At 45.6% G+C, this 17,881-nt stretch overlaps 1 protein-coding gene across 3 annotated transcripts; it reads left to right on the top strand.

Annotated features, from left to right (window-relative positions):
- The first annotated feature begins 941 nt into the window (after positions 1-941).
- On the top strand, positions 942-16,535 carry ak8 (adenylate kinase 8). 3 transcript variants are annotated; one of them, XM_037099172.1, is made up of 16 exons: positions 943-1,024; positions 1,490-1,565; positions 1,646-1,777; positions 2,032-2,116; positions 3,052-3,101; positions 3,646-3,747; positions 4,033-4,101; positions 12,942-13,023; positions 13,125-13,196; positions 13,266-13,466; positions 13,661-13,783; positions 13,941-14,030; positions 14,959-15,100; positions 15,665-15,745; positions 15,847-15,976; positions 16,161-16,535. In XM_037099172.1, exons 3-16 carry the CDS (start codon positions 1,694-1,696, stop codon positions 16,248-16,250), a joined length of 1,401 nt encoding a protein of 466 aa, XP_036955067.1. In that variant the 5' UTR covers positions 943-1,024; positions 1,490-1,565; positions 1,646-1,693; the 3' UTR covers positions 16,251-16,535. The 3 variants fall into 3 exon arrangements, with proteins under 3 accessions (XP_036955070.1, XP_036955067.1, XP_036955068.1); XM_037099173.1 differs by having other exon boundaries at positions 961-1,032; XM_037099175.1 differs by lacking the exon at positions 15,665-15,745 and having other exon boundaries at positions 942-1,024.
- The last annotated feature ends 1,346 nt before the right edge of the window (positions 16,536-17,881 follow it).

Genomic DNA, 17,881 nt, shown 5'->3' on the forward strand with positions numbered 1-17,881 from the left:
CCACAGTGACAGAGTCAGACAGGTCCAGTTCACTGATGGAGATGATGTAATGATGTCACTCAGAGTGAAAACGTCACGTTGTCACGTTCAGGATGTTTGCTGGGTCAGGATCTCCATCACTACACATTATAACAGCATCCATGTGATTCTAAACTGTCAGTAGGTTCAGATTGACAGGAGGACACCTGGGAAACATGTTGGAAACACACAGACGTCATCATCATGATGCCATCGTGACATCATCATACCGTCACGCCTCATTAGGATAGAAGCGCCGGCTCTCTGTGTGAATCACACAGCGGTGCGTCTTCACGCCGGAGCTGCTCGGTTCTGTGTGAACAAACAACGGCAGAGAATTGAAGAACCGCTGCTGCAGCGATAATGCAGCGACTCTGAGTGGAAAGGTCTCGTAATACAGCTCAGCATTGGTTCTGACTCACTGGGTCACATGACATGGAAGAAAAGTACTTGACAAAAACGCCATTATCTAATTTTAATATATTTACACAATAAATACATAACACATTAACAACCATAATAAGTGTGCTACATGAAATCATTTTTTTTTGTCATAATTGTCACTAATGTCATCAAGTCAGCATGAAGAAGCTAGTTTTGTTTAAATCAAACAAACAACAGGGTCATTTACTATAATCAGTTCAGTTCAATGACCTCTGATAGAAACTGTCACTGAATTTAAACCAGGACACTGAGCTCAGACACTTGTGTTGCATCAGTGTACCTTGCAAACGCTAACTAGCTAATACAGAGCTAGCTTGAAACCACAAAATGGCGGACCGGAAGTCTTACTGTCATGATATAATTAGTCTTTTTATTAATGTTCTTGTTTGTTAACACTGATGATAAATCAAAGACACCAGTCGTGTACGTGTCTGGTTTTAAGTTGCCTCCATTTCAAAAATGCGAAAATAAACTGTGGACACGTTTCCTTCGGCGCACGCGCGCTGATGACGTTATCCCCTAGCAACAAACAAATGTTTCGTGACAACCGGCTCGTTAAACAGTAAGAAGGTCATCCATGTGTCGGTGTTTATTAACGATACTTTGATATTAAATGTCTGTTTCTGTTCTGTGAAAAGTACATTTGTTAAAGTCAGAAATTAACAAACGTGAGATAACGTTAATGTGACGTTAATGTGACGTCCACGGACCGGCCGTGTATCAGGTCCAGAGGAAGCTAGCGTTAGCTTGCAGAAAGTAGCGTTACTCACATCTTGTACTTCAGCAGTAATACTACACTGTAGGAGTACTCAGAATAATATGATGTTACTGAATTATGATTATTGATGTGTTCATCACTCTGGTGTTAAACATGAATTGTTCATTGATAGATTAATATCATATGTCAGTATTGTGTTTCCAGCAACGTAGATGTAATAAATATAAACAGGATGTGAACCTGAACACATTGTATTTCCACATATATGAAGATATAAATGCAGTTTAACTAATCTCCTCCTGACCTCAGGGGGTCCCTGAGGGAGACCACATAGGACAGACAGACCTACAGTCTCATCAGTTTGAGGATCAGATCAGATCATCAGGTAGGAAAACTTCCATAAACTGATTTGGCTTCAGTCTGATGTTTGTCTGAAGCTAAGTGTGATGCATTTATTGTCCTCAGCACAACAACAACCCTCTTCCTGCCCTCCTCCTCCTCCTCCTGGTCCTGATGGATGAGACGGTGAAGCCTCTGAGGATCCCTCCTCAGATATCTGTCTACGCTGACAAACACAACATCCTCCACCTGGTGCAGGTATTAAAGGAGCTACACGACTCAGGTTGCTTCACTTAGCTCGTGTCTTTTTAAAGGACACTTTTGCATGATTACTAACCCTCTATTTATTATTATTATTATTATTATTATTATTATTATTATTATTATTTTATCTTGGTCCTTCAGCGACCTCTGTTTGTTTGTTGATCTGTGTTTTTGACATGTCCCACATTAGATGATTGTGTGATTGGGGACAGATCAATAAAGTGTTTCTGAATCTTTATGTGTTTCAGAGCATGTTGTCCAGTCTGGTGATTGATCAGCCTGAAGATCCAATCACTTACCTGATCAGTCTGCTGCAGAGGAGCACCTTCGACAGTGAGTCAGCCCACCTGAACACCTGATTTACATCCCATAATAACCAAAACACACCTGAGCTCACACCACACTGTCGGACTGAGAGTCCTGGAGTTGTGTAGCAGGATTATAGTGAAGAAGAAAACACTGTATTTCATTTTTATAATTTCCTCATCATGAAATCCAGATGAGTTTCAGCTCTGTTACAAACGTGGCTCAGGCTTGTAACAAAATTAGGAGTTCACACACACTAAAGTTCAAAATTAAAGTGATTTATTTAACTAATAAGATATTCAAGCAGAAGAGTGACGATGGGAGTGCAGTCAGTAGTGTATGTGTGAGTGTAAGCAGTGGTATGAGGTGGAGAGCACACTCTGGGCGAACTGCTCCTCCAGGTGTTTGGCTCCTCCCCTCCTCAGGTGCAAGGTGTTTGTCTGACGACCACCATGACTCCTGCAGGGCAACACAGGAAATTAGGAGGTGTGAGCTGTCACAGCTCTTACTGTGAAAATCTCCGGAAGCTTGTGACATCCTGCAGCCTTCGATGAGGATGAGCGTATATGTTCCTCTGTATGAAGCTGCTGAACCACTGTTTACTCTCTTTATGATCACGTGAAGTGTCGCTCTGCACGCCGTCCATCTGAAATACTGCTGAGTGGTGAGCAGTAGTGCCGCCACTAGATGGAGCTGTGAGTCCACAGAGTCACAGTGTGGTGAAGCTGTTAGACTGTGAGATGATGAACTGTAGATATGATGATGTTAGTTGTCAGAGATCACTCATAACCACAGTAACAGAAGAAAAATACAAACCACACCAACAGTAATAATAAAAAGTGCCGAACAAAATGACAATAAAAAATATGATTCAGTGAGGGAAAACAGATAGACTACAAAAACTAAGATAAAAAGTGGAGTATAAACAAGAAGAGAAGAATTAATGTCTGTCTGTCCTTCAGGTCCCAGGGTGGTGCTGCTTGGTCCGCCTGCTGTTGGGAAACACACAGTGGTGAGTATCATCACTCGTCAGGACGACCAGGTGTGTTAAAGTTAGATTTCTCAGTGTGAACGGCACCAATGAAAAAGAGCCTGACCCACATCAGCGTCAAGGAGGAATGTTGTTCAGTCAGGGACAATCAGACATGAGTTTAGTTACACTGAGTTGCAGATGATAAAAGCAGATGTCTGACTTCCCGTGTGGACGTCAGATTCACCCTGAATGTGTCTGAGATGATATTATGAGTTTCTTTAAAGAGGTGATGTTGCTGAAGAAGGAACACGGGACATCATGTATATATGTCTATTTTTTAATTCCCTTTAGAATTTTATTGCTTAATTATGCTATTGTTCCTGTTTCTATTTTTGAAATTTTCTGTCGCTGCTGCGACAAACAAATTTCCCTGTCTGCGGGAAATTAAAGGAATTCTGATTCTGATTCTGATTCTGATCTGGAGACACAGTTAATGGATTTCACTGGACAGGAAGTGGAGGAAACATGTAATCAGCAGAGCATCCAGTAACTAAAGCTGCTGTGGTTTGTCCTCCTCCTTCAGGCCAAGAAGCTGAGCTCCGAGCTGAGAGCTGTCCATGTGACTTTACAGAGTTTACTGAGCGACCAATCAGAGCTGAGCACTCAGACCCAGAACACAGAGCAGGTACTGAGTGTCCACTGTTGTACATTTATTGATCCATAGTTTATATTTGGATGCTTCCAACAATTATTTTCACCGTTGATGAATCTGCTGATCATCCTCTGTATTGATTGATCAGGTGTTTGATCTGAAAGTGTTGAAAAATATTGATTCAGTTTTCTGTCACATAGGAAAGAAACCAGAAATCATTCACATGTAACCAGCTGACAGAGGAGAGAGGCAGTGATTGATTGATCATAGTTGTTCTGGTCCGTTTTCATCAGCTCATCTATAACTGTGTGTGTTCAGGAGCTTCCTGCTGAGCTGCTGGTCCGACTGATCCAACAGAGACTGAACCAGATCGACTGCTTCAATAGGGTGAGACACACACATGCACACACACACACACACACACACGCACACACACAGACCAGTCCCTGCTGCCTAATCTAATAATCTGAAGGCTTCATATTAAAACCACGTGTTCAGACGGAGCGGTGAACTGTGTCCCGTCTCCTGGAGGAGAGTCCAAAGTCCAGAGTCGCTGTCAGACTGAGCTGTTAGACACTGTAAGATACCTGAGCACCTGCCTGTCTGTCTGCCTGTCTGCCTGTCTGCCTGTCTGTCTGTCTGTCTGTCTGTCTGTCTGTCTGTCTGCCTGTCTGCCTGTCTGTCTGTCTGCCTGTCTGCCTGCCTGTCTGCCTGCCTGCCTGTCTGCCTGTCTGCCTGTCTGCCTGTCTGTCTGTCTGTCTGCCTGTCTGTCTGCCTGCCTGTCTGCCTGTCTGCCTGCCTGCCTGCCTGCCTGCCTGCCTGCCTGCCTGTCTGCCTGTCTGCCTGCCTGCCTGTCTGCCTGTCTGCCTGCCTGCCTGCCTGTCTGTCTGCCTGTCTGCCTGCCTGCCTGCCTGCCTGTCTGCCTGTCTGTCTGTCTGTCTGTCTGTCTGTCTGCCTGCCTGTCTGTCTGTCTGTCTGCCTGTCTGTCTGGTGGTCTCTGATGGTCTCTGGTGGTCTCTGATGGTCTCTGATGGTCTCTGTCTCTGATGTGCTGCTCTGATGATAATAATTAGCACTCTGGTCGCTGCTGTGTCGTCCCTTGATTCCCAGCAGGCCGAGCAGCGTGTTGGCGTGTTTCCCCAGAGATCAGCTGATCAAACGGCTGCGCTGCTGTCACATCACGCGTGTTGTTTTCACTCGGGCTCGTCCTCTCTGCTGCTCCTCATTAGCATCACGTCCTGTTCCCTGTCAGCGTTCATCAGGACAGCGAGAGCTGCATTCTGATCAGTTTAAGAGAATTAAAGAACGTGAAGCTGCTGTCAGCAACACTCACAACAACAACAACAACAACACAAAGCAAAGCTCACAGCTGCACTAATGTGTGAGAGTGACGATCTGCCCTCACTCATCAACACATTCAGACACTCACCATCTGAGGGAGCTTCTAGAGGTGGTCTGAAGTTCACCTCGGGGCTTCTAGTGAGGTTTCAGCTGTCATCAAAGAAGTTCTAGCGCTCCCTCAGGATATTCTAGTGGGAACCAAGGAGGTTCTAGCTGTTGTTTTGGAGGTTTTAGTGGTAATTGAGCAGATTCTGTTTCTCCTTAGTGGGGTTCCAGCGGTCACCGTGGTTGCTCTTCTAGTCACTGAGGTGGCATAACTGGTCCTGTATTTGGTGGTGGTGGCCCTTCAGGTGGTTCGGGTCGTCACTGAGGAGGCTCTAGAGCAGGGGACGGGAACCTTTTTGACTCAGAGAGCCATGAAAGCAAAATATTTGGAAATGAGAGCCATATAATATATTTTAAGACTGAATTCAACTAAATGGGTATAATAAGCCTCTGAATTTATTCTTTTAAATAATGTTGTTATAATACTCACCATTAATGCGACTTCTGGTGCTGCATGGATTTGCTGATGGCTTTGTAGTCTGGTTGGTACTTGGTGAGGTTTAGCTTCATGCACGTGATCGTAGGTTGGACTTGATGTTTTTAAGATGTGAGATTGACTGCTCACATGCATACGTAGATCCAAACATGGTCAATACAGCAATACTCACACGCTGCAGTGTTTGGTATGTGACAGGAAGCGCGTTCCAAGTTTTGATAATCAGCTGGTCTTCGGGTTGAAGTTTTTTCATTTCTGTCCACTTGTGCTTGCTCGCCAACTCCGCTTTCTGTCGTGCGATTCTTTCCAAATCTTCATTCAGTGACTTGAACTTATTCACCCACATGTCTGAGGCCTTCAGGTCAGCCACTTCTGCTTCGAAATCTCTGACAGAGACACCAGGAATGTAACTCAGGTCGCCTGTGTTCAGTGAACACTCGTTTGGATGGGTGATGAACTTAAAAAGACAACTGTGCTCACGAAATTCTCCAAAGCGTGCTTTGAACGACTGTAGGAGACTGGATGTGAAGCCAGCTAGCTGGTGGAGATCAAAGTTTTGAGTTTGCTCACTTGCTGTGCATGCATCTTTAAATTGTCTCAGGTTTTCAAAATGTAGTAAACGACCTGTTTCAAGATCCATGATGAAGAGCTCCAGCTTGTTTTCAAAAGCAAACAGGGCTTGTTGAAGGGACAACACTTGCATTTTCACGTTGAGCTGGTTCAGATGTTCAGTCATATCCACGAGATAGTAAAACTTGAGGAGCCACTCGGTTTCGGCTAGCTCAGGATTAGAGGTAAGATCGGGCCTAAAAAATCCAGCCCGACCCGACCCAGGCCCGCGGGTATTAAAGCCCGACCCAGCCCGAGCCCGACCAATTAACTTGATTTGCAGGCCCGAGCCCGAAGCAAACCCGAAATTTCATATTTTATTTGTGAGGACTCGGGAGGAGGAGGGGGGATTTATGATAACAAATTAAAGCCTGTCTTTTGTACCGAAATCTAAGTTAAACAAGACTGTATGAACATTTACATCTTTTATATTTCTGTGTCTGCAGAAGTTACATTAACCGACAATTTTCCATCATTGACGGATTTTTTTAAGAGTTGACGGGAAAAATTTAAGGCCGTCCGTCATTTTGACGGGTTGAAAATTGGGCCATAAACCACAGCAGCAGTACGTCCTTAAGAATCTAGCGCGGCACTTTAAGAGAGAGAGGCAGAGAGACAAAGAAGAACAATGACGGGTGGATAATAATTCAACAATCAATTTGAAGCTTTTCCACACCTCACTCTTACCGGTGCGTGTTTGCCTTTTCAGGTCCCCTGTCTTTAGTTTTTCCTTGACTTCTTGCTGCTCCATATCGGGGATACCAGGTCAAAATAGATGCAGACTTGCGGAGGGGAAGATTATTAAGAGGGCGGCGTTCACGTGTGCGGAGCATGCTCTGGCTCTGCGGCTCCTGTTTAGTAGTTAAATAGCAAGTACCTTACAGCGCCTTCTCTGTTCTATCCAAATTATTTATTTTATAACAAGTATTCCTTAGTTTACTATCTACACATCGTTTTAGTATACATTTTTATAAACATATATTTATTTTTTAAAAAAAGTCAGCGAGAGAGAAGCCCGAGCCCGACCCGAACGTAATGATTGACATTTTAGGCCCGACCCGGCCCGAAATTCGGGTCGGGTCGGGCTCGGACTCGGGCTTGGGCTTAAGATCTTACCTCTACTCAGGATGCTCGATGCCTTTCATTTCAAGGAAAGTTCGGATTTCGTTCAGGCAAGCTGCAAAACGGCTAATTCCAACTTCATCCAGCAGTGTTTTAAACTGGCGGTCATTTAAGGCTCGAGCAACAATAAAGTTGATCACACGAATGACCAGCGACATTATTTCATCCTGGTGTAGAATGCAATGGAAACTTAGGATGGGTCTATTTTCATGTTCACAGAGAAGCGCCAAAAATCCTTTGTTTTTCCCCACCATACACGGAGCACCATCAGTACACACTGAGAGAAGTTTATCCATAGGTAGATTTTTTTCTTGAGCGAACTCCATGAAAGACTTGAATGAATCCTCACCTCTTGTACATCCTTATATTGGCAGAACAGCAAGACTTTCTTCGCGCAGTGTGTCACCAGCAGCATATCTTGCAATCACACTGAACTGCGACAAATGGCTTACGTCTGTTGACTCATCCAAAGCCAAGGAAAAGAACGGCGCGGCATTTATGTCCTTCACTTGCGTTTCCTCCACTTGGTTTGCCATCGTGATGGTACGATCATGAACAGTTCTTGCAGACAGAGGCATGTCTTGTATCCGTTTGATTATCTTGTCTTTGTTCGGAAGATCATCAAAAAGTTCATTGGCTACATCCAGCATGAACGTTTTAGCATACTCGCCATCTGTGAATGGTTTTCCGTTCCTCACTATTGCTAAAGATCCAGCAAAGCTAGCAGAATTATAGTCACCTTGTCGGGTCCATACACGGAGTTGCTGCTGGCTAGCTTGCAGCCTGCTCAGTAGCTCTCGGCACGCTTTCTTTCTACTGTCTCCCGCAGGGTATTTTGATGCAAAGGTAGCATGGCGTGTGTCGAAGTGCCGCTGTACATTCGACCGTTTCATCGATGCAATTTTGTCATTGCAAATTAGACACACCGCAGAACCTTCTCTCTCCACAAAGGCGAATTCTTCGGTCCACTTGTCCTGAAATGTACGATACTCCTCATTTTTTTTTCTTTTCGCCATCTTCTTCGTCGAAGGGTTAGCTTTGAGCTAATAACGGCGCAGACTGATTCAAAAGGGGGCGTTTACCTGTTTATCCAGCAACGGCCAACGTAGGCTATTATAATCCAATTAAAATAATGGACAATTGCTCCTGCAGCCAACTGCAGTGGAAAATAGATGGATGGATTAAAACAAGTGAGAATATTTTGTTTTATCTTAGAGCCAGATGCAATCATCAAAAGAGCCACACCTGGCTCGCGAGCCATACGTTCCCGACCCCTGCTCTAGAGGTTGGCTCTGAGTTTTTAGTGGCTCTTTAGTTGTTTCATTCGTACAGTAGATTTTGTTGTGGTTGACACCAACATTCAAAAAGGAAAATATTTTGTTAAATGTGGTTCTAGGGGTTCTCGAGGTGTTTCTAGTTCTGTTTACTGTGTGTCTGTAGGAAGTTCTAGTGATCATGTACGTGTTCTTATATGACTGTTTCTGACAGTGTAATCGGGTCAACCTGTGTGTTTAATGAAATATGTATAGAATTACACAAAATCTGTTTCTGCCTGATGAGAAAATGCCTCCAAATCCAGTGCAGACTGTGTGTGTAGCTCGGAGCTCCTCCTTTTTGATTTCTTCTTCTGTGGTCCCCACTATAAATGCTTCCTGCCCCCCCCATCTCTGCCCTTTTGTACAGATCTCCTGTGGGAGAGGTGGGAGACCCCATTTCATTTAGTTGATAATCCTGAACCATCCTAATGTTTCTCTTCGTTTATTGTATGTATTTCGGGTGTCAACGTTATCGTTATGTCTGTTCCTGTCTAATAATGTATACGTGTTAACAGAGTTGAATCAAAATAGTAGTTTTAACAGTTGAAAATCGCTAGCTTGACGCTATGTCAAACCAAACTAACTTCCAGGTTTGTCGATATCTTATCTGCATTTTATTTGTATAGGAGCTCGACTGGACGGCACGATTTACATGGAGGTTCTGCTTGTTGTCTGTTTTGTCAGAATAAACGGAGATTGTCTCTAAAGAGGTTCAACCAACACAACGCAGAAGCACACCGATCACACTAGCTGATGGCTGGTTGTATGAAACACAGACAGGTTCAGGTGAAGCCGACACAACATGGCTGCCTGTGCTGTCTGTTCACACCAGTTTCAATCAGCATCACATCAGCTGCTGTGATTGGACAGTTTGTTCCATCAAACCTGAAAGATTTGTCTCCAATAAACTCCTGAAAGTTTAGATACAAGAAATCCTGTCTGACACTTATCTTCAGTCAGTCAGCCACTGTGTGTGTGTGTGTGTGTGTGTGTGTGTGTGTGTGTGTGTGTGTCTGTGATCAGCAGTAAACCAGCTTTCAACTTTTGTCTTTTTGTCTAAACTCTACAAACAACTTCTTCTTTTAGCCTGCAACGTTTAGCTTCAACGTTTAGCATTTAGCATTAGTGTAGCGTGTGTGTGTGTGTGTGTATGTGTGTGTGTGATCAGCAGCTACTTTCATCAGTTAATGGCTGTTTTTGGCTGCAGGCTAAACTCGTCACACGCACACACCAGGGACTTTGTGTGTGTGTGATGTCTTTATGTTCTGTCTGTCGGTGTGAATGGAGGACAGGAGGATGATTGACAGCTCCCATTAGGACCCCACCTCCTCCTGTCACATGAAATACACTCTCTCTCTCTCTGTCTGTCCGTCTGTCCGTCTGTCCGTCTGACTGTCTGACTGACTGTCTGTCTGACTGACTGTCTGTCTGCTGTCTCAGTTACGTTCAGTAAGACGACTGTTAGACAAAAGATTCTGAAGCAGAGTCTCATTCAGCAGATGATCGAGTCGCCATTAAGATGATGTACAGCTCAAAATACAAACTACCTGCTGGTAGCTAACACTGAAGTTAGCCTTGCATTATATTAATGTCAGCTGTATAAATCTATGAGAAACAGATGCTGATATAAGTTTATCAGCAGTTTCCACTCAGAGTCGCTGCATTATCGCTGCAGCAGCGGTTCTTCAATTCTCTGCCGTTGTTTGTTCACACAGAACCGAGCAGCTCCGGCGTGAAGACGCACCGCTGTGTGATTCACACAGAGAGCCGGCGCTTCTATCCTAAAGAGGCGTGACGGTGTGATGATGTCACAATGACGTCATGATGACATCATGATGATGACGTCTGTGTGTTTCCAACATGTTTCCCAGGTGTCCTCCTGTCAGTCTGAACCTGCTGACAGTTTAGAATCACATGGATGCTGTTATAATGTGTAGTGATGGAGATCCTGACCCAGCAAACATCCTGAACGTGACAACGTGAAGTTTTCACTCTGAGTGACATCATTACATCATCTCCATCAGTGAACTGGACCTGTCTGACTCTGTCACTGTGGGGACGGAGGCTGTTGTTCAGACAGACGCTTCTCCACGTATATCTGCAGTTTTGTTTTTCTCATAAGTTGCCAAAGACGTTACTGTTGTTTGGTTCTGTAATGTTGCTTTGTGGGACATTTCTCAGTATGTAGTTGAGTGAAGGACCTGTGTAGTTATCAGACTGTCAGACTGACACGCCCTCGATTACACACTGCCGGTTTATCCATTCACTGGTTCGGTTCGCTAATAATACAGCCCTGGTACTACCTCCAGAGGTGGATCAGTGCTGTGAATTTTTACCCCTCGCTGCCTCCAAGACTTTCACACAGACGAGGAGAATTGGTGCAGGATCCTGCACTCAGAGGACAGTGAGGACAGCGAGGACAGTGAGGACAGTGTGGACAGTGAGGACAGTGAGGACAGTGAGGACAGCGAGGACAGTGTGGACAGTGAGGACAGTGAGGACAGTGTGGACAGTGAGGACAGTGTGGACAATGAGGACAGCGAGGACAGTGAGGACAGTGTGGACAGCGAGGACAGTGAGGACAGTGTGGACAGTGAGGACAGTGTGGACAATGAGGACAGTGAGGACAGTGTGGACAGTGTGGACAATGAGGACAGCGAGGACAGTGAGGACAGTGTGGACAATGAGGACAGTGAGGACAGTGAGGACAGTGTGGACAATGAGGACAGCGAGGACAGTGAGGACAGTGTGGACAATGAGGACAGTGAGGACAGTGAGGACAGTGTGGACAGTGTGGACGGGGCTTGTGATTTATTTCAATGAATTGCTGCACAAACATTTCTATCAAATATTAAAAATATTGTAACTCCTTCCTGCTCATGATAAAAAGGTAACATTCGTGACATCAACAGATTATTAGCTAACGTTAAACAGCACATTAGCACATGTTTATTGTTAGCATGTCAATGATGTATTGATCTGTGACTGATACTCATATTGTCCCCATACACTTCCATTATAAAGAGACATGTAGGAAAGGGTTGACAGAATAATCAATATCTGTCAGACGACAGCTGAGGCAGCAGCTCATCCAGTGTGTGTGTGTGTGTGTGTGTGTGTGTGTGTGTGTGTGTGTGTGTGTGTGTGTGTGTGTATGTGCGTGCGTGCGTGTGTGTGTGAGTGGTGCTGTCAGTTGTTTTCATTCAGCTTGGCAGGCAGCACTGAGGGATTAACTGTGCAGAGTGAATTAAGCAGCCTTGTTTTATTGAGACGTGATGTGACTGTCAGCTGCTGTCAGCTAACACACACACACACACACACACACACACACACACACACACACACACGTTATAATGAGTTCACACAGGAGACGAGTTTAATGAACATGAGCTGACGTCCCACTCTCACAGCTTTTAAACAGTCAACACAAAAAAACACAGTTTACAGCAAGTTCTACATCTGTCCTCTCTGTGTGATCAATACTGATACACACACACACACACACACACACACACACAGATTAGTAAATATTCTCATTTCTCACACAGTGATGAGCTCGGTTTCACACTTCTGTCCTGATGTTCTCACTGTGTCGTCTTCAGGCTGTCAGAGTTTTGGATCAACAGGAACCAGTTTTATATTTGACTTTACTAGTTTTTATCCTGATACTTTGTCTTCTCTGTGACAAGTTTGTTAAACTAAACCCTCTCCAGGTCTTAGCTCAGGTCTCCAGGTGTCACTGAGGAGGATGTGGCAGCTGGGAGAAGAAGAAACAACTCAGAAAAAAAAAAACATAAATCAGTCTTAAACAACCATTTAGATGGTCGTTCAGACTTTATATGTCTTTATTGACAGATTGAGATATGACAGGAAACAGGATGAGAGGCCGGGCCGGGACTCGAACCCTGGTCCACTGCAGCAAGGACACACGCTGTCAGCTGAGCTAAACAGCGCCCCCCCTTCAGTCATGTCACGTCTAAAAGTCCCCTGATATTCTGACTGAACACACCTGCAGTCAAGTTAATAAACAGGAGTCAAGACAAATCCACTTTAAATCCCAAAAGGTCACAGTACTGTCTGAGCTCTGCTCCCGACGGTGAACATCTCCGGATCAGAACAGAATCTGATGAGACTCCAGGTGTCCAGGTCTCTGTGGAAACACCATCAGAGGTTTGTTTACTGGAAATCTAATGCTACAGTTAAAAAAGTGTGTGCGTGTGTGTGCGTGCGTGCATGTGTGCGTGCATGTGTGTGTGTGTGTGTGTGTGTGTGTGTGTGTGTGTGTGTGTGTGTTACAGGGCTGGGTGTTGGAGGGGATCCCTCAGTCTCGTCTGCAGGCTCTGAGTCTCCAGCAGGCCGGAGTGATTCCTGAACATGTTGGTGAGAACGAACAGCTTGTTTATAAATGTACAGATTACTTCAGATATACATCCTGCCTATAATACTGTGGTGTGTGTGTGTGTGCGTGTGCGTGTGTGTAGTGATGCTGGAGGCTCCTGATGATGTGTTGTTGGAGAGGACTCGGGGGAAGCTGGTGGACCCTCTGACCGGAGGTGAGACTCTCACACTGACGTGACGTAACCTGAGCAGATCTTAGTCCTGACATAACTTCCTGTCGGTAGATGTGTACCATCAGAACTTCATCTGGCCGGACGACGATGCTGTCGCTGAGCGCCTGGAGACGGATCAGAGCCGGATAGAGAGGCAGAGATTGGCCGATCTGCAGCACTACCGCCGAGAGGTCACAGGTCTGAGCTCAGCCTATCAGCACGTCCTGAAGGTCATCAACAGTGACCAACCACACACTGACGTCTACCAGCAAGGTACACACACACACACACACACACACACACACACACTGACATGTGACAGAGGTTTCACTGTGATCATTAAAATGTGATTATTATTATTATTATTATTATTATTATGTTGACAGTCATTCAGTTGGATAGATGCCTACGTGCGTGCGTGTGTGTGTGTGTGTGTGTGTGTGTGTGTGTGTGTGTGTGTGTGTCAGTGCTGTCCTTCATCCGGACTCGTAGTTACTGTAGAACTCCCAGAATCCTCCTGTTGGGACCACCGGGATCGGGGAAGAGTCATCAAGCTAGACTTCTGTCAGAGAAATACAAGATGGTGGATGGTACATACACACACACACATGCACACACACATACACACACTTGTATCACTGTGATAAATGTAAAGGAAGACAGCAAACTGACAACCTCTGATTGGCCCAAATTATTGTAAAAATAGCTGTAGTGACTTCAACATGGACCTGTCTGTCTGTCTGTCAGTATGTTGTGGTCAGCTGCTGAGGTCTGTAGCAGCTGATGGGTCGGACCTGGGACAAGAGATCCAACCATACCTGGACGATGGGAGGCCAGGTAACCACACACACACACACACACACACACACACACACACACACTGTGAACAGATAAACCAATCAGTTTGCTTGATGCAGGGGTGAGTTTTTCACATTGTTGAGATTTAGGAGTCGTGAATGTCGCCGGCTGTAACCGTCAGCTGAAGCTGATTTATGGTTGCAGATTGACGGCTGGACTTTCCCCTTTAAACACACCGACTCTTTCAGCTGACACCTCTGTCTCTGGGTCCAGAGTGGACAGACAGTCACACAGACACACACACAAACACACACACAGGTCAACACAACGACTCGGTTTCAGCAAACTAGAGTTGACAGCAGGCTGCCGGTCCATCAGGAGTGACTGCAGCAGTGGAAGAGAGTCAGTATTCCTTTATTGTCCCATGACGGGACATTTGTTTGCCACAGGACAGAAGTATTTTAAAAAGCAATAACAATAGTGAAAAATAAACAAAATAGTTAAAAAGGTAAGAAATGGAAAGAATAAACTCCTATATGAACATATTTAGTGTGCAAAAATTACAAAAACACAGCGTAGCAGTAAATTTACAAATAATAATAAATATGAGTATTTATAAAAATTGTATGGAGATTGTATGGAGCTGGTTGTAGAGTCTGACAGCAGCAGGAAGGACCTGCGACCCCGCTCCTTTGCACACTTGGGGCGTATCAGTCTGTTGCTGAAGGAGGGCGGGGTGTTTACTGAGGAGACTACAGGTCACACAGGTAGTAACACCTGAGCACCGGAGGAGGAGCTCCCAAGATGACCAATCACAGCGAGCAGCTACATCTCTGAGGAAGTGTTCGCCAGTCCACGATGTAGGAAGATTCACGCTTCACGTCCTCTCCGCTCTGGTTCACACACATGTTTACGAAAGCAGCCGTTTGTTACTGATTATTGATTATTGTTGACCCTGCTGTCACAGTTCCAGACTCGCTGGTACTGAAGGTTCTGGATGAACGTCTGAGCAGAGTGGACTGTAGCTGCAGAGGCTGGATCCTCCACGGCTTCCCCCGAGACCTGCAGCAGGCCAAGAGCCTGCAGCAGACCCAGATCCAGCCCAACAGGTACACACACACACACACATACACACACACACTCACACACACACACAGTCACAGTCCGAGTGCAGATGAATATTTGATGTTGCAGCACATTAAGTGTTTTAAATACAAACAGTCTTTAAATATTCATGATGCTCTTTGTTTCATTACCATTATTCAATGATCTGGTGACCTGTGGTGACCTGTGGTCACCTGTGGTGACCTGTGGTGACCTGTGGTGACTCGTGGTGACCTGTGGTGACCTGTGGTGACCTGTGGTGACTCGTGGTCACCTGTGGTGACCTGTGGTGACCTGTGGTGACCTGTGGTGACCTGTGGTGACTCGTGGTGACCTGTGGTGACCTGTGGTGACCTGTGGTGACCTGTGGTGACTCGTGGTGACCTGTGGTGACCTGTGGTGACTCGTGGTGACCTGTGGTGACTCGTGGTGACCTGTGGTGACCTGTGGTGACTCGTGGTGACCTGTGGTGACTCGTGGTGACTCGTGGTGACCTGTGGTGACCTGTGGTGACTCGTGGTGACCTGTGGTGACCTGTGGTGACTCGTGGTGACCTGTGGTGACCTCAGAGTGTTCCTGTTGGAGCTGACTGACGATGTGTGTGTGGAGAGGATCAGTCTGAGAGCTACAGACCCGGTCAGTGGACAGAGGTCAGTCATTACTTACACCAGCTGAACGTCACACTGACATGAAGAGTATTTCTTCCTGTGATGATGTCACTTCCTCTTCTGATGGTTTCACTTCCCTGCAGGTTCCACCTTGTTACCCGACCGGCTCCAAGCTCTGAGGTCCAGAACAGACTGAAGACCAGACCTGAGGACAGCGCACACACTCTGACACACACACTAAGTCAATACAGGACACACACTGCAGCTCTGCAGGTACACACACACACACACACACACACACTCCATCCCGCTGCCACAAACACTCACCAGATAACCTAATGTAGATTAATCCACTGCTGAAAATATTTACTGACAGATGCTCTGTTTCCTCATCATCCTCACTGTGTGTGTGTGTGTGTGTGTGTGTGTGTGTGTGTGGGTGTGTGTGTATATACAGTCAGTGTATCCAGCTGGAGTTCATATTGATGCTGATCAGGATCCTCGCTCTGTGTTTGAGACTCTGGAGAGCCTACTTACAGCACACTGAGAGGAGGACTCACCTGGACTCACCTGGACTCACCTGGACTCACCTGGACTCTTGGGGGGACAGGAAGTTGTCCTTCTGAAAACTTGTCCTCCGTCATATTGTCAAAATGTTGTAAAAATCTAAAAACTTGGTGTTTCCAGTCGTCTCTTTGTTAGAGAGTCCTCTTCTGATCATCATCTTTCCCCTGTAACACTGATCATCACATCAGTTATTGATCAGGATGGACAGTTTAAAGACTGAAGTACATAAAATAAAAAATACTCAAGTATGAGTGACTCAAATGTATGTTCAGTATAATGCTTGTGTAATGTGTGTGTGTGTGTGTGTGTGTGTCGCCTCAGGCTCTCCTCCTCTTCAGATTCTCTTGTCGTCTCAGAGTTCAGGTGTTCTCACCTGTGAAACAATGAAGATATATTTTAAAAATAATCCTGAAACATTTGTTTTCACAGTTATTATTTATTAACGTCCAACAATGTCTTCAGACGAGAAGCTTTAAAGTGTTCGAGGAGTTTTCACAGCTGTTATTAATCTTATTCTAGAGCTCGTCATCCGTCAGTTTACCACAAACATTCAGCATCAGCAGACTCACAGGGACTGAAGCTGCCGGACTGATGGAGAGGACTGAATTCTTCTTCCATCACTCACTATCAGGACTGATAGAGATGAAGCACAACAGCACCTGAATCAAGAAACAGACAGTCAGTCAGACAGACAGTCAGGCAGTCATTCAGACAGTCAGTCAGACAGACAGTCAGGCAGTCATTCAGACAGTCAGTCAGACAGACAGACAGACAGTCAGTCAGTCAGTCAGTCAGACAGACAGTCAGTCAGTCAGTCAGTCAGACAGACAGTCAGACAGTCAGGCAGACAGTCAGTCAGACAGACAGTCAGGCAGACAGTCAGTCAGTCAGACAGACAGACAGACAGTCAGTCAGTCAGTCAGTCAGACAGACAGTCAGACAGTCAGTCATTCAGACAGTCAGGCAGACAGTCAGTCAGTCAGACAGACAGACAGTCAGGCAGACAGTCAGTCAGACAGACAGTCAGTCAGACAGACAGTCAGACAGACAGTCAGGCAGACAGACAGACAGTCAGTCATTCAGACAGTCAGGCAGACAGTCAGTCAGTCAGTCAGACAGACAGTCAGACTGACAGTCAGGCAGACAGACAGACAGTCAGTCAGACAGTCAGTCATTCAGACAGTCAGTCAGTCAGACAGACAGACAGTCATTCAGACAGTCAGTCATTCAGACAGTCAGGCAGACAGTCAGTCAGTCAGACAGACAGACAGTCAGGCAGACAGTCAGTCAGTCAGACAGACAGTCAGGCAGACAGTCAGACAGACAGACAGTCAGTCAGACAGACAGACAGTCAGTCAGTCATTCAGACAGTCAGGCAGACAGTCAGTCAGTCAGACAGTCAGTCAGGCAGACAGACAGTCAGTCAGTCAGACAGACAGACAGTCAGGCAGACAGTCAGTCAGTCAGACAGACAGACAGACAGTCAGGCAGTCAGTCAGTCAGACAGACAGACAGTCAGTCAGACAGACAGTCAGTCAGTCAGACAGACAGACAGTCAGTCATTCAGACAGTCAGGCAGACAGTCAGTCAGGCAGACAGACAGTCAGACAG

Source organism: Acanthopagrus latus, chromosome 5 (genome assembly GCF_904848185.1).
Source record: "Acanthopagrus latus isolate v.2019 chromosome 5, fAcaLat1.1, whole genome shotgun sequence".
NCBI classification, from domain to species: Eukaryota; Metazoa; Chordata; class Actinopteri; order Spariformes; family Sparidae; genus Acanthopagrus; species Acanthopagrus latus.